This window comes from Durotheca rogersii (assembly GCF_024521655.1).
Source record: "Durotheca rogersii strain YMJ 92031201 chromosome Unknown GGS23scaffold_3, whole genome shotgun sequence".
Classification (NCBI taxonomy): Eukaryota; Fungi; Ascomycota; class Sordariomycetes; order Xylariales; family Xylariaceae; genus Durotheca; species Durotheca rogersii.
In genome coordinates this window covers 665,672-681,992 of record NW_026251234.1, presented here as the reverse complement: position 1 = coordinate 681,992, position 16,321 = coordinate 665,672, and the positions used below count along the sequence as shown (strand labels likewise).

Here is a 16,321-nt window from a genome sequence, read left to right as displayed (position 1 = left end):
CCCCCCCCGCGCCACTCACCGCCCTCCCGTCCCATCCATCTCGTCCAGACCGAGCCAGCCAGCCAAGCCAGCCCATCCCGTTCCCGCCCGCGGCGAGCCGGCCGAATTCGGGAGGAAGAGAGAGGGGGGAGGGGAGCGAGCCAGACACGAGGGCGCGGGAAGAAGCGGTGGGCCCCCGCGCTCGGGTAGACGCAACCCCCCCTCCCCCGGTTAACTTCTTGGTAGGTCAGGCAGGCGGGTAGGTAGGCTGCGCCGAGGAGACGTAGGTAAGGAAATTACCTGCCTACCCGCTCCCCCCTTACCTGCCTGGGTGCCTCACACGCACGCATACATACATGCTCGCAGCATTTACCGTAGACCGCCTGCAAACCCAGTTATGAAAGTCGCGGGAGGCGCGGGACGGAGAGAGAGCTAGAGACCGAGGGGAGGGGAGCACGTATATAGGTATAGGCAGAGAGAGACGTGTGGAGGGGAGCCTGAAGTGAAGGAGACAAGCGGAGAACTATGGAAGCTCTCGCATAGAGTAAAACCCGATACCGACGACCGTGTACGCTCTTTTCAAGCCTGCTACGCACTAGTCTTCCCCAAGAGGCACATTCTGGTGACCAGCGGGTCCTATGCGACACCAACCTGCTTGCTCTCCCTTGTCCTTACACCTTAGAAGTATGCGGGGGACTTTTCCAAGATGCAGGAGTTAGTAATAGCATGCCATCACGATTCCCTCTCGGAGACAATGGATATAGATGACTTATTATGAATTTTTATTAGAACTTTGTAGGTGCTGGGACAAGAAAGTAGCTTATAATATCGGCCACCCTGGACTGGGTCGCTGAGATAGAGAGCCCTCTCCCATCGCCTCCTAACCTCTCCAATTCCGGTCCCGTTCCGTTTTTGCCGCAAAAATTCCGCATCTAAGTGGTCAAAGGTACATAGAGGCGATCGAAACCGAGACCAACTGTCCATGCTCGCCAGCCGCCTATTGAAGAGGCAATGTGCCGCAATTGTGCAGGCTCTAGAGCTGAGGGTGCCGTCCTAAGAGGACGACAGCACGGGAAAGAAACGAAGTGTTTTTTTTTCGGGTAATTTTTTTGTCGCTGAGATCCCTTTCTTCGCCGTCCTTATAGTTTGTACTCCGAATCACGTCGTATCCCGTTGCGTCGTACAGCAATAGTAGTAGTAGATGATGCCCGACCAAAACGAAGAAACGCCATGCTCGCCCGCGCCTCGCCCAACAGTGCGCATTGCTGTCTGAGCTCTTGCCGGAGTTTTGTTACATATGAAAGTAGACTCAAGAAGACCTTTCCAAAGGGACTTCTCTACCATTTCCTTTTTTTGGAAAAAAAAAGGGGGGGGGGGAGGGGGGTAGTCAAATGACAAAATAGTGGGTGAGGACTCAGCCTTCGTGGTATCGCAAGAAGTGATATGAGCAGGAACCAACAGACGTGTAAGAAAATGTACGTGTAAGACAATAAGAAATCATTCGATCTAATCATCTGCCAACTTGGCGAAATGCTTGGACCATAGCCATCCGACTAGGTTGTTGGGGTCGTCCTGGTTTTTGGCGAGCCACAGCTCGCCTTTCTCAGCTATGACATCGAATATCTATTGACGAGATTCCCATTAGTGATTTACTTTACGGCAAATTTGGGTCTAGATGCACGAACCTCTCCCGCCTGGTACGTTAGGTAAGGGTACCCGGCTTCATGTTTAGTAGTTTCAATGTTAAATTCGAAGAGGGAGGCTGCTAGCCACAGGACGTTGTATCCGTTGATAGGTTGCCTCTCTCGGGAAGAAGCACGAGATGAGGCTTGAGATGGTCGCGGAAGACGTTCTTGGCTATCAGACGGGGGCAAGGCAGACTGGAACAGACCCGAGTAACGCTGGTTATCGGCCGGTTGATACTGCGAAGTATACGTGGAATTGGAATAGTGTCTAGAGTGGGGAGTTGACTCCATACTCTGCCTCGGGAAGCCGCTACTAGAGTCGTGGCTCTGCCCCGTCCCGGGACGGATGGACGCCGTACCAATAGATCGAGAAACACCGGACAAATCAGGAGTATGGGGTGAGCCGGAATTCGGTCGCCCCTGCATGTTGGCACCGGTATAATAATCGCGATAGTAGTACTGGTGGGGGCTCGGAATAGAAGCGGAAGTGGGCGAGATAGTGAACTGGCCGCTATGACGCTTCATGAAGTCGGGCGTTGGCAAACTCGGGGCGGCGTCGCTGCTCAGGGACAGCCCTCGACCGCGAGCGGCCAAGAGCTCGGACGGTCGCGGGCGGAGCCTTGCAAAGGACTCGTCCGTGCTGGTCGATTGGGATGGCCTGCCCTTAGAGGCCGGGTTCACGATGCCAATCGTATTGATCTGTTCGTCTTGAAACTTGTAATCGCGGTGGAACGTGGACAAAATATCGGACACCTCTGGCACCTCGGAGTCTTCGAGCACTACCCTAACCTTCTCTTTCCAAATAGCAAACCATTTCGCCTGTATGTTGACGAAATTCCCAAGGCAAATATTGCCCACTTTCTCCGTTAACGCAGAAAGCTTTGGCAGCTCCTTCTTCAAAGCCTCGTTCAAGGCTTCGTACTGCTCGATGAATTCAGAAAGTTGTTTGTCGATCTTCTTACCGCTTTTCTTTAGTTGGACCGACTTTTCATAGTCTAATCGGCGCTTGGCCCTCTTTTTCATAGCGAGGGACGGATTTCCGTACGACTTGATCACAAGCTCGAAAGGCTCGATGACCTGCTTTCGAACTTGGGAGAGCTAGGGGTGCTGGTTAGTCTCAACGGTAAACGAATGGGGCGGATTGTTACCGACATGATGCTCTAGGGCAACCTTTTCAATATCTCTCATAGATACGTTAAAGCGAACCCATTTGCTCTCGATCTCGGGGTGAGGCGAGGGCTGCAACCGCATGACGAGTTCCATTGAAGAGAGATATTGCAGGAACTCGTGGACGTATTCGGTCACCTGCCTCGTGTAAAATTCGACATCCCGTAACACAACCTGAAGTCGAAGGTAGTCGTCGCCGAATCTCTCGTGAAGTTTGAGGTACTCTGGATCTTCGGGGGGCTTGTGGGTTGCTTGTAGCTTGTCAACCCTTTTTCCGAATGCCCTGGCGAACCCGGCCCTGACGTCGGACTCTTTGCGTTTTCTACCCACTATCTGCCCGACTAGTTCGAAATTCTTCTTCGTCTTGTTGATTTCCTCTATCGCGTTTTCTAAGCTGGTCTTGGCGGACTCGAGGAACGGACGATCCGGGTGGTCTGTCGGCGTTTCGTGCAGAAGTTGGATGAGAAGATTTGGGTACTTGGTGATCCTCTGCATTGGTTTGATAAGGAGTGAATCCAGATTCCACGCCTTCGTCAAGTCCCTTGCGACCTCGTTGCATTCGTTCAACCAAACTTTGACCGTCGGGTCCTCCTGAATCTGAATGAGGCGTTTCGCAGCATGGTCGCTGTTCTTGAGAAAGGTCTCATGCGCCACCTTCATCTTCTCCACATTCCGAATGAAAATCGGCCCAAGCGATGTCTGTCGGTCCCTATCGTCGTTTAGTTCTCCCGTGAGAGGCGTCGATGCCGCCGGCGACGCGATTGAGGGGGCGGTGCCGTCGGATGGGCTCGGGGACTCTTTCGGCGGTGGGGTCCGATGCACTCTGGGGGTGTATACACTAGAGACGCCTTCCTTCAGTTCCACCAGGAATTCTGAGTGAAATTGTATGATTTGATCGGTGTTGCGAAAAATTAATTTGATCGTCTTGTCGTCGAGTTGGGGGCAAGCCTCTGCCGTCCCCTTGTAGATTTCTTCGACGATGTTCATGTCCCTGATGAAGAATGCTTCGGTGTCGATGAGCTCCTTGATGGTTTCGAGACGCGTGAAGAGGCGTTTTTTCTCCTTCGCCGAGAGTCCGGTACCGTCGTCGGCTTGGTCGATGCTGTCCGCCAACGTCTGGCGGCTGTCTAGAACAGAGCGAGTAGAGGCTTCATAGGAGTTGGGGTAAACGGCACGAGAGACTGACTCAGATCGGCTAAAATCCTCACTCTCCCGGTAGGTACCCATCGAGAACACGCTCTGGTCATCTTTCCCGCCTTGCACATAGCTGCTAGGCCTCGTTTCGTCGATGTATTCGCTCTGTGGGGCGGAACTGGAGGCATCGCGGAGAGAGACCTCATCGGGAGGTGGGGGCGGCGAGTGGTCTGGTAACGATGGGATAGAGCAGTCCTCATGATGGATATAATCTACGACAAATCCACCACCCGTGTTGAGCTCCGGAAGCTGGTGTGGTCTGTGGTAGGCTGCTTCTGGCTCTCCAGAAGGTCTACGAGGAGGCATCTCGGAGCTGCAAGATGTGTCTACGGAGCCTCGCCCCCCCTGGTATACCCGTGGAACGGAGCCAGACTCCGAGACCGAGTGGTCGCGGTAGGATGGGTCGAGATTGGGTAGATCCCGGTTCTTGAACTCATACTCCGAGTACGCATCTTGGGTGTTAAACGAGAAGTCGGTCCAAATCGTCGTTTGACTCGTTCTATTCGCGGAATCCGAAGTTCTGGGCACCGCGAGACTCGGGACCGTGCCCATAGTCTGTCGAGGTTCTGTGGAGAAACGAGGGTCCTCTACACCTCGTTTCTCCGAGTCTATACCATTGCTCTCCGGTATTTTAGGGCTAGAAGCTTCCGGAATATTTTGCGTGGAATCCTCGACGATTTGCCCGGCAAGAAACTCTCTAATCTCGGCTTGTTTGAGCTGCACATCTTTGTCTCCAAAATCTTGGGTGCTGGAGAAATTCGCGAAGATCGGTCCACTACCGTCTCGTGTGGAGTGTGGAAAACTCGAATCACGACCAATGATCGTTACTTTCGTTGGATACGGTTGAGATGGAAGTGGCTGTGGGGAGTACTCGTCGTCGTCGCCGTCGCCGTCTTGGTATGCGGTCGGAATCTCACGGCTCGTACCGGTCTCGTTCGCAGGTTGCAGCCTGGCCTCTACGGAAGTATTTAAGGAGACGTGAATTGGTATGGGTAGCTCGTCGTCGTCGGCGCATTCGTCCTCGAACGGAGACCGATATTCCGACTTCGGATACGTTGGTCTAGAGGGGCTGGTCTCGTTGCTAGTCTTGCTTATGTCTAACCGTATAGAAACGTTTTGCAGCGGAGGCTCCGTTTGTGGATCGATGTCAAATTCAGTAGTGTTCGAGATTGCCGAGGGCGGTGCCTCATCCTGATCCTCAGCCGTTCCGGGAGTTGGAAAACTCCCCGGTATACCGAATGTTGGGGAATCTTGCTGGACGAACCCGGGTGTTGCGGCCACGTCACCTGGGCGATGCTGCACAAGGTTCGTGGCGATGGTCAATGCTGCTTGATCGGCTTTGGGTGCTTCCGTATCTGTTAACTTTTGGACGTCATCACCGGCAAGCTCTTCCTGGCTCTTTTCATCCCGACGTTTCCGCTCGGCCTCTAATCCGAGCTTTAAAGCCTCGGCCTCCTCCTCCTCTTTTCTTCTCCTCTCCTCATCCGCCCTCTTAGCTGCTGCCCTCGCCTCGCTTTCTCGGATGGATTTCGTGTATGACCGCTTGATCTGGGCCCGTCGTGACTCGAAGTCGATCGGGCCCATAGATATCTTTCGTCGTCGGCCCTGGTCGTTGGATCTCGTCCCCGCTCTCGAGTCGACGCGCATCGGCGACCGGCCTCTCTCGACGGCCTTCATTCTCGAACTCGTGGTGGTCGCCGCAGATACCGGTTGGCGCGGTCGTGAGCTCCGCAGTGGCGGGGACGATTTGGGTGCCGGTGCTGAGATGTAAGCGTTGAGTCTTGTGCTACCGTTTGGAGTAACGGATCCTAGCCTATTTGGCCGTCGCGTTGTGGAGCTAGAGCTGCTGGAGGGCGTCTTGGTTCCTACGGTCGGTATCGGCTTGGTCATTTTCCCTGGGACGGGAGGGCGTTTGCGTGTGGCTGGTGAGCTCGACCGCGTCGACGTTGGGCTGGAGGAGCCCGAGGGAGAATTGAATTTCCGCACCGAGACCGGCAGTCTTGAAGCTGTCGACGACGGACCCCGATCTGTGTGGGGTTTTGAGCGCGGCTCTTGGGGCGCCTGCAACGGTGCTGGTACGAGACCCTGCCTCGCTACAGCAACGTCGCTATGTGACCGGCTGTGGGCCTTGGTGGGCCTCGGGGTCTTCGTATCGGTACGGTCATGAATCGCGGGTTCCCCTTTCAAACTACGGTACCAGTCACTCGGCGAGGGGGGTTCGACGTCGGTATGGGATAAGCTTCGCAGGTGCAAACCGCTCGGCGTGCGCAGGTTGGAGTCCGAAGTCCGCCTTGGTCGAGTGCGCTGGATCCCGTAACCTGCCGCTCCGGAATTTAGTTCGCCGGGAGCGATCTCGCCGAAGAGGAGAGCGCGGGACAGGGGCAACGGCGGGATCGAGGTGGGCGAGGTGGGCGAGGTGCTTGGGGATAGATTGCTCGTCGATTTAGACGCCTCGGGGTGCGAGCCGACCGACACTCGAGGCTTTGCTATTCGGCTGGCAAATGATTGGGAATTATTGGATAATTGGTCCTCGGACACTGATTTGTTCCTGTGTGTGGCCCGCGTCGCTGATGACCCTCCTGTTCCAGAAGAAGAAGAAGGAAAGTCACGCGTCACGGCCGACCGCACCGCTGCGTAGGATGGTTGGCCATTTGTCGGAGAGGAGCCACTGGCTCCACGGTACCCTGCGGATGACGAAGATGTTTCTCTGGTTGGAATGCGTGGGGCGGCCTTGCGGGCTGTAGGGTTACTGCTGGACTGCACCGCATTTTGGTCAAACCTTCGCTTCAGGTCCTTTACACTGGGCCGACGTCCGTCGCGGTTCCCGTGCGCCGCGGGGGCGGCTGCGGGTCTCGACCTAGAGGTGCTACCAGGAAGTCTATCGTCAACAGGCGCGGACACAGAGCGCATGGCAGGTTTCGGACCGGAGCGTGTCGAGACCGCGGGGGGGTGTCTCGGAGCGGTAGGGTGCCCGTTGGATCGCAGGGAGACGTTCTGCTCTGGCCTCTGGGAGACGGGCAGGGTCGACGCCATCAATCCGTCGTAGGCCGGGCCCGGCACGACAGACGTGTGGACGCCACGATAAGTCCTATAGAAATCGTCGGGATCTACGACGCCCACGGGCTCGACACTGGTCGCGTTCGCATGGGCGGCGTGGAAGTTGCGTGAGGCATAGGATGCGAATTCCGACGAGGGCGACAGGGTGGGATGCGGGACAAGATTTGGCTCGGGGTCGCAATCCTCGTGGTCGGAGGAGTCAAATGCTGCAGAATTAGGGTTCGAGTGGGCGTAGCGGTCTTGGTGGCGGTCGTGGTGGCGGCGGTGGTGCAGGTGTGGTTGAGGTGGTTGTTGGTCGTGGTCGTGGTCGTAGTCGTGGTCGTGGTCGTAGTGGCAGTCGTAGTGGCAGTCGTAGTCGTGGTGGTGATAGCGGCGTTGTTGGAATCCCGTCGAGGCTGGGCCTAACTGGGATTCGAAATTATGGGCTGCCTGTGTCGCACCAAGGGGTTCCTCCTCTTTCCGCATTTTCTCGACATCACCCAGGCATTCAGGCGCCGATACGATACCTACACACGCACACTACATCTACAATAACCGCGTGCAGAGGGAGGAAAAGTCGTGGGTAGGTAGGTCAAGCCGAGCAAGGGTTGGCTCGTCTTGCTTGCTCTGGTTCGTGGCGTGCCAGGCTACGTTGCCGAATAATCCTTGGGTTGGCCCGGACGCTTCTACGCTAGGCGACTCAGGCCGCGAGCTTCCAAGCAATTGGATGCCAGTCGACGGTGGTGAGGTAGCAGCGAGCAGTGCGTGTGTGGGGGGGGGGAGGGAGGCTTTACTCAGTAGGACGGGGTCGATGGGGTTGGACGGGGCAGACGGTGGTGCAAGCCGTGGTCGAAAGGATTTTCAGAGAGCCATTCGATAAGTCCCTGGGATGACAAGACCGGCCCCTGGCAAGCTCCAAAGCTGTTTGTACGCGTGTGGGATGTCGCCGGGCTGGATGTGCTGGCAGGCTGGCAGGCTGGCAGGCCGGCATGCAGGGTGAACTGGTGAGAGCGAGGAGAAGCAGCCGGACGCCAAAGCACTCGCTTATTTCCTCTCCCTCTCTTTTCCTCCTGTGTCTCTCTCTTCTTCCTCTCCTCCTCGCGAGAGGCCAAGGGGAGAGGGAGGGAGGGAGGGAGGAGGAGGAGAGGGGGGGAGGGCAAGGGAGAGAGAGTGGAGGACGGCAGACGGAAAGCTGGACGGCTGCAAGAGAAGCGGCACGGGATTGGGTATACTCATAATCACTCGATCCTGTCGCTGGTCTTTTCCCTGCGAAGGGCATGTAGGTATGACTGACTTTCCAACTCGCTCTATCCACGCTTCCAGCTTCCACCCGCGTCCCGGCATCCCAAGGAGGAGGAGGAGGAGGAGGTACCGAAACGCAGGTAGGGTACGTGGGAAGGCAAGTACATACCCGCAGTTGGGTACTTCCTCACGCACGGGGAACGCACAGCGAATCGGTGGTGGTGGAGGGCGGAGGGGGGATGAGCACGAGGTACCTAACCGAGCTGGCGGTACAAGGCCCGATCTGCAAATCGTCTCTCCCACCGACCCTACCGACCACATCGCCCACCTCCCACACAGCCTGCCCCGTACCTAGCATCTACCTGACCCGGGCCCCTACATAATATCTCCATTCATGCAATACAGCTACGTGAAAGTCACCTGCGAATCCGCCCAGCCTGCGACGGGAACTCCCAGCAGGTCCTTCTATACAGATGCCCCCCACCCTTGTCTCGCGCACACGCCTGCGCCAGCTGTGGGAGGGCACATCATCTTCGTGTCCGGCATATTAGCTACCCAGGTATGGCTAGGCCGCCGTCCGGCTTCGCTCTTCTCTAGCATCGGCTGAACCTGGCTACGTTCGGTGCCATAATACCCTACCGCAGGGTGTGAGGCAAGCTAACGAACGTCCTAACATCCTCCACACCCAACCTACTACACACTACCGTAGGACGTACATGAACCCCCTCCCCTGTCTGCCCTACATCCTTAACCTGACCCCCCTACTGCTACTACGTTGTATGGACATTGGGAGGCGTGGTGCGTACAGGCAGGGTTGCAAAAAAAAGTTTTTAAGTTAAGTTCGGGCCGAACTTAACTTAACTTAAGCAATTTCGAACTTAACTTAAACTTAACTTAAAAAAAAAAGTTTTCTAGAAAAAAAACTTAACTTAACTTAAACTTTTTTAAGAAAAACTTAAACTTAACTTAAAAACTTAAAACTTAACTTAAAAAACTTAAAAAAAACTTAAATTTTAATAATTTTTTAAAAAAATTCTTTTAATACTAATTATAATTATAATTATTATTATTATTAATATAAAACATTTACTTTATTTTTATTATATATTTCTATATTTATATTATTAAAAAAAATATTTTTAAAATTTTAAAATTTTATATTTATATATTCATTTTTATATTTTTATATTTTTTCTTTTTATTTTAACATTATATATATATATTATAACTTCATATTATATTTTAGTAGTTTAATATAAGTAAAATAGTATTAAAAGAATCTAATAGTAAAGTTTTTTAAAAAAAGAATTTATAAAAGAAATTTAAACTTAAAATCTTAATATTAAAATTTATAATTAAAAATCTATTAATAAAACTTAATATTAAAGATAAATAAGTTTTAAGAAAGGATTTTTAATTAATTAATAATAATAATAAAATTATTTCTTTTTTATATTTTTTCTCGAAATATATAAAAGTATAAAGGTATAAAATGCATAAATGTATAAAAGTCATAAAATTAGTGCATATTTCTTGCATAAAAAAACTTAAAAAAAACTTAAAAAACTTAAAAAAACTTAAACTTAAACTTAAACTTAACTTAACTTAAACTAAAAAAAACTTAACTTAACTTAACTTAAGTAGAAAAAAACTTAACTTAACTTAAGCTGAAAAAAACTTAACTTAAACTTAACTTAACTTAAAAAACTTGAACTTAACTTAAAAACTTAAACTTTTTTTTACAACCCTGCGTACAGGCCTAGAGTACAGAACCCTACCGGTCTCGAGGGCTGGTGAGGTTGATTCAAGGCCAGACTCCTGTGTGTGCTGCCCACCCTTGTCTCCTTCCCAGCCAGGTAAGGTACATGGCATCTGCGATGTGCCAGCTATATGGAATTTACCTCTATCTACGTGCCTGCGAACACCCCTAGGAGAAATTAGGTGTCCCTGTTATCTGCCTTCCATCGTACCTCGAAAATTACGAATGCGAACTTACCTGTACGGATACCCGGGCACGCCCAGGATCATAGGTGTAATCGTAGGTTTACGGATTCCGAGAGGTCCCTCCTAATCTATGAGTACACACCCACGCACACATGAGAGAAGAAGAGGAGACTGAAGAGGAGGGGATGGAAGGAAAGAAAAAACGCCTACACCGGTAAATCGCTGCACAGTGCATAGTAGGCCGGCTACATACCTCCGACCTAGGTGCTCAACCAATTCGCGCGAAGCATGGAACCGCGATGCCCGCCGTGACACATAGGCGCGGGTGTACGTATTGGACGTCTCTAATACGTATATCTGAATCCCCGTGGTTCGCCGAGCGGGTTCTATATTGATCGGGTGGAATCGAGGAATGGATGTATCGAGGCTGTGAGGAGACGGCCCGTCCTCCTGCAAGCCGATCGAACCATCGGAGAGCCTCTGCCGGAGCCACAGCGGGATGGCAAGGCGGATCTACATACATGGCCAGATACAGTCAGAAGGTAATCCTAAAGGGTAGGCGATCGTGCCAAATGTCCACATACGTGCCCGCCCAGTGGACGTTTTCGTTGGGATCAACACCCACCGACGTCTCGGTTTACTACCACCCGCATACGCTGCCATATGCATAGGTAGATATTATGTCGGACGCCACTCGGTGAAGCATCCCGTTTGCAATTTCGAGGCGGGGAGAGTGCCAGAGCCAACCAGGGTTGGGACGCTCGCACGGTGAGCTTGGATGGGGAGGGGGAGTACCACACAGTATATGCCTTAGCTGATCGACGAGATGGTTATCTTAGGTAACTTGCACAGGAGAAGTAAAGGTTGCTGTTAGTATCAGGTGGCAACCCGCCGGTAACTCCAACGGGCTGCCGGAAGTTCAGATGAGGAAATTCCAGCCAACGGAGCATCACCCGAGAAATATAGGAACCTAGGGGTATACCAGCCTTAACGTATACCTACCTAAGATATATTAGGCAGGCTAGGCAGGGCATATACCTGTAGGTACCCTACCCACACATAACATGACCAGAGCGGCGGGAAATGCACTCATACTGCGCTAGGTATTCGTAGTCGGTTTCTTTAAACTCAACCAGACTGTCCTGGCGATAGGTTCGACCGATCTTCAGAAGAGATAGAGATAGAGGCATCCCTCCACCCCCTCCCCCCTCCCCTCCAAAAGGGGAGCCAATCTCAGAATCTTTAAAGGCCTGGTATGTTGAGCCTCGTAACGGCACCACGCAACGAGCCAGCCATCATCGAATGACCCCACAGGCAGGCGAACAATAAGCGATCGGCGCGTACTCTATTTCGTCTTATTCTCCGCCGTCGATGGGCATTGGGTCTTTTGACGTTGGGTGTGTCGTACTGGGTGGTATGTCGGATCGCGATTGGTGCCTAGCAGACGGGGAGATACCTTTTTTTCCTGGGAGAGCGAGTGGGAGAGCGAAACAGAAATCAAGAGACAAGAGAAACCTGGCCAGCTGGCGGTGGAAATACGGCGCCGGATCAGACAGGAGTGCATGCAGCTTGCAGGATTCCGTCCCATCCACTCGCCCGCCCACACTCTCGGAGACTTCAATCAACGAGGTGCAAAAGCCATAATCTACACCAGACCTGTCTCGTCCCTTGCCACGGCGAACCTGCTATCTCGATGGCTGACTTGACGAGCAGGACACGCACGGGATCCATCGCACCACTGGTGTCGGCCGCGTGCCGTGTGAATCAAGCCTCCGTTGTAAGAGGCTACTAGTACTACCTACATACCGGGCCACCTCTCAGAGGGGAGAGAGGACTGGGGATAGTAACGCTATGCCGGACCCCTACGATGGCCGGAATTGAGAGATCCCATTCGCCCGCTGCCGCTGCCGGTTCTGTCTTCTTTCCTGTTCTTTTTTTCTTTACTCGGAGCCAATCCCGACGGATATTGGCAATTAGCACCGGCGCAATGCCCTCGTGTCTTCGTGCCTCTCTCTCTCTCTCTCTCTCTCGCCAGAGCGAGCCTCGGTCGTCATGTGCACATCCATTTACACGCGCATCTCAGGCGTGGCTTAGTCCCGGCCAACGCAGGGCAGCGAACCAATCTGGTATAACAGGCGGCGGTTGGCAATTGGTTCAACGACCCTACGCGATGAGTCAATCAGCTCTTCCTTTTTTTCCACCTCGATGTCTGATGTGAGTCTGGCAGTTGTGATGGCGCCCAACCCCAAATGTGACCAACATGTCGCCAGGCAGAGAGCGAGTTGGCTACCACGTACGTAGTATTGCCATGTCCCTAGGCCAGCAAAAAGTGACAGCCGTCGGGGCTTACGTAGGTATGTGCTCGTGTACTACGTGGTATTACATATTATAGGACGAGTAAGTGAGTGACAAGTCGAGATCGATTGCGTCTGTCCTCTTCGTCGACATGGGTCGAAGCCGGGCACCGGATGTCGTAAATATCGATTACCAACACCCCTACGTAGGTGGCCCTCTAGGAGGTGGTGAGATGCCATATAAATACATCTCTATAGGAGGTATGAGGTACCTGGTATACGTAGGTATATACGATATACCTCTTAGGCACCTTTATATCAGAGGGAGGTATACACACCCCTGTGTATCATGTAGGTCTCTCACGCCCGTCTTCTCGCTCCCGTTTAAATTGACTCGTCGGGACTGAGTTGCTCACATGTGCGGGCGAGCAGGGAACTGCCAGGCTACGCGAGTAATGGCAAATTACACACCTGCCTACTGACCTGGCCGCGGAGAGAGACAGGTATATGGGGTGAGTTATATGGCTTGTGGTGCGGCCGCGCGAAGTGACTCTGCAACTGGGGCGGGAAATGAAATGAGTAATTCCCGCTGTATTAAGTCGCGGGAATGAGGCCGGCCAAGAAGAGAGATTGCGGTTGGCTGCTTGGAAGAGAGCGGAAGTTGTCCCTACGCGACGGCGTTCCATTCCCCGAACTTCTTGATAAGCAGCACATGTCGATAGGACCTCGAGGTACGTTCTATGTATCTAGGTACATCTATGCGGGAGAGGTACCTGGGTGCCTGGTCTTGATACCTGTAGATACCAAACTCTTGCCTGTAATTACCTGGGTAACCCAGGTACCTGACAAGTGATAGAAGTAGGTACCTAACGTATTGAATAGCCCGCGGTGCCGTTTGTAATTTCACGTAGGTGAGTGCAACCGACGCCTACGCCTACGCACAGCCCACTGGCGCCAAAACGGGCAGATGGGCACAATACGGGGCCAAGTCCGTATCTGGACCAAAACTGCCGACCCTAACGAGTCACGCGTATCCATATACCTCTTACACGCGTAGACCACCGTCGAGACCAGGAACACAGCATCAACTCGCCGAAGCGGATGAACTCGGGGTTGATTTATGCGCCATCCCATTTGAAAATTGCCGCCTAAACCGGTAGAGCGTGCAGAGGAATCGCCGGGAAGCTAATCGTTCGATCCTAGTGTCCAATGTCCCTGCTGGACTATCAGATAGCTTCCTCGTCCCGCGTCGTCTAGCGTCTCCGACCGGGACATGAGCATCCACCCGCGTGGGTGGATGGGAGGGAACGACTGCGGCTAGCATACGCGACGAGACTGCCGAATGGCCCGCCCGAGGAAGAGGAGACGCGAGAGCCTCGGGGCCGGCTTGGAAGGCCAACCGCCAGCCAAGAAAGGAGGCACTCATCCCCACCGTCCGACTGAGAAGGCGGCGCCCGAGCACGCCCAGCACTCAGTATTGAACCAGTTCCACTCCCGGGTGTTGACCTTGCGGGAATATGTCCTCGAGGGGCTGCCCGCCGCCTCGAGGCTTCGGAGGAAAAAGGTGGCTGGCGTCGGCGTGGTCGGCAAAGCCCCAGGCCTGCCTGTCTCGGACGTGGAGCGTTCGCTGGGCGCTCTCCTCGACAGCACGCTCGTCGGGATCCCAGAGGCGCTGCAACCTGTTGGGGATGGTCGGTTGGCCCTGTGGAAGAGCTTCTCCCAGCAAGGCGATGACTCCCATGTCACTCTATCGAGCGGCGTGCCGGGGTGTGTCGAGACACAAGCACATGTACGACCCAACCCCTCGCCCTTGCGTCGAACCGATGCGTGCCCGCCCGCCATAGGTGTGTCGCCGGTGAGCTAATATCGAGAAGCTGATAGACTACGTCGTGAAAACGCTGTTCTCTGGGGCGAAGGCCAACACGTGGCCGAAGCATCTGCTCTGCGACGGCTACCGCAGGAACTGTGGCTTCGGTCTGCGCGTCGTTCGAACCAACCCGCATGTCGAGATGCTGAAGGCGCCGCCGTGGCCGCAACTGTTGGCCCTGATGGGCGACTCGGGGGAGCGTATCATGATAGACCTGCTTCTCGACTGTGCGGTCTTCGTGCCCCTGAAAGCAGGCACCAACAATTTCTGCCAAATTAGCGGTACGTCGTCCAAACTGCTAGTACCGGTACGGTCTCCTTACTCATCGTGAGCCAGGGAAGCCGTTGACGGACGTCAAGATGCACCCTCTGGAGAAGGTAGAGGAACGGCCGTTAGGTGACATGAAAAAACCGCCGTCTGCAGTTATTTTCATCCGTAGTCGTATGCTTTATGCAAAAGCCGCGCTGAATGCTCGAGGATTTGTGCATTTTGGTCTCAGGCATATTCGTAAGTCACTGTAGCATCTCATCATTCGCAAGTACTCACTGCGATAGATGTCTTAAATCGGTCTCCTTATGTGTGTCCCGACGAGGAGGGGGAGCAATCGGCTGAGAGCAGTAAACTCATGGCTGCCCAGAACGACGCTCACACACTAAGGGTTATGATGTACATTTTCCCGCGCCAATTCGGACTTCACAATGCCTTCACCTCCAAGGTCAATTTCAAAGAGACGTCCCAGCAGCTGAAAGATTATACCCTGCGAGAAGAAGAAATCCTAGGCAAGTTTGGCAGGCTCAATGATCCGGATACTCGAGTTCACGTGCCTAAGCGGTTAAGGGGGGCCGCCACAGAGTTGGTCCGGAAACTCCAAATCCTACACCAACGCTGTTCTTATTCAGAACTGTTCCAGCATTACTGTCCGGTAAGGTGTCTCAGCCGCGATCGCGACACTACAAGCTGCTGACTGTGTGAAGCTTCACGAGTCGCTTGATTATCGGGAAGTCGAGTTGACAGAAGCTAGTGGCGCCGGCAAAGCCAACGGTAGTGTAAATGCACAGCGAAGAAAGATAGCATTGCAACTTCGAGGCCCATCTTCATTGCCGAGGAAGCCGGTGTCGTCCGTTTTTGGCCTGGCAACCCCATTAGCGAGCGTGTCCTCTTTCTGTCGGTCTGTGTTGAAGAATATCGTGCCCAGGGGTTTTTGGGGGACCGGATCTGCCGCAGCAGACCACGAGAGCAGGTTTCTCAAGCAGGTAGACCATTTCATAGCGCTGAGGCGCTTCGAAGGCATGTCGCTCCACGAAGTGATGCAGGAAATGAAGGTTAGAATTATGGTCGCGTGTCTGCTGGAAAGGGACGGACAGGTCAAGCTAACAGTCGACAGGTAACAGAGATAGACTGGCTCGCGCCGCCGTGCCTCAGGTCGAATAAGACGTCCCGAACAGACCTTGGAAAGCGTCGGGAGCTCTTTGCCGAGTTTCTGTATTTCCTCTTCGATTCTCTCTTGATACCCCTGATTCGTAGTAATTTCTACGTCACGGAGTCGAACAACCACAAGTCTCGACTATTCTTCTTCCGTCACGACGTGTGGCGTTATGTAGCAGAACCCGCGATGGCGACATTGAAAAGCAATATGTTCTCCGAGGTTTCCCTCGCTCACGCCCGCGAAATCTTGGGCTCCCGGACATTGGGGTTTAGCCAGGTTCGTTTGCTGCCAAAGCAGGTTGGGATGCGGCCGGTCATGAATCTACGCAGGAGAACCGCTATGCTGGGGAATCCGAAGGAGTTGGGTCCCAGCATCAACAAGATTCTTACCCCGGCACACACAATTCTGCAACTAGAAAAGGTATGATTGCGTTCAATCAACGTCAAACCCGGCTGTCTAACAGGAACAGGCTATAAACCCGGGGAGG

General features: G+C 53.3%; 3 protein-coding genes across 3 annotated transcripts; 1 reads left to right on the top strand and 2 right to left on the bottom strand.

The window, feature by feature from the left end:
* Nucleotides 1–1,404: 1,404 nt before the first annotated feature.
* On the bottom strand, nucleotides 1,405–7,699 carry GGS23DRAFT_278347 (uncharacterized protein). The gene is made up of 3 exons (XM_051512519.1): nucleotides 2,817–7,699; nucleotides 1,665–2,762; nucleotides 1,405–1,602 (listed from the first exon to the last, which is right to left on the bottom strand). The coding sequence occupies exons 1-3, from the start codon at nucleotides 7,545–7,547 to the stop codon at nucleotides 1,486–1,488; spliced, it is 5,946 nt and encodes a 1,981-aa protein (XP_051375297.1). The 5' UTR covers nucleotides 7,548–7,699; the 3' UTR covers nucleotides 1,405–1,485.
* GGS23DRAFT_278339 (uncharacterized protein) lies at nucleotides 7,700–8,515 on the bottom strand. The gene has a single exon (XM_051512518.1). It carries the CDS (start codon nucleotides 8,338–8,340, stop codon nucleotides 7,852–7,854), a length of 489 nt encoding a protein of 162 aa, XP_051375296.1. The 5' UTR covers nucleotides 8,341–8,515; the 3' UTR covers nucleotides 7,700–7,851.
* Nucleotides 8,516–14,213: 5,698 nt separating this feature from the next.
* On the top strand, nucleotides 14,214–15,787 carry GGS23DRAFT_278248 (uncharacterized protein). Its single transcript, XM_051512516.1, has 5 exons — nucleotides 14,214–14,330; nucleotides 14,423–14,715; nucleotides 14,768–14,915; nucleotides 14,963–15,335; nucleotides 15,383–15,787. Exons 2-5 carry the CDS (start codon nucleotides 14,551–14,553, stop codon nucleotides 15,417–15,419), a joined length of 723 nt encoding a protein of 240 aa, XP_051375295.1. The 5' UTR covers nucleotides 14,214–14,330; nucleotides 14,423–14,550; the 3' UTR covers nucleotides 15,420–15,787.
* Nucleotides 15,788–16,321: the final 534 nt, after the last annotated feature.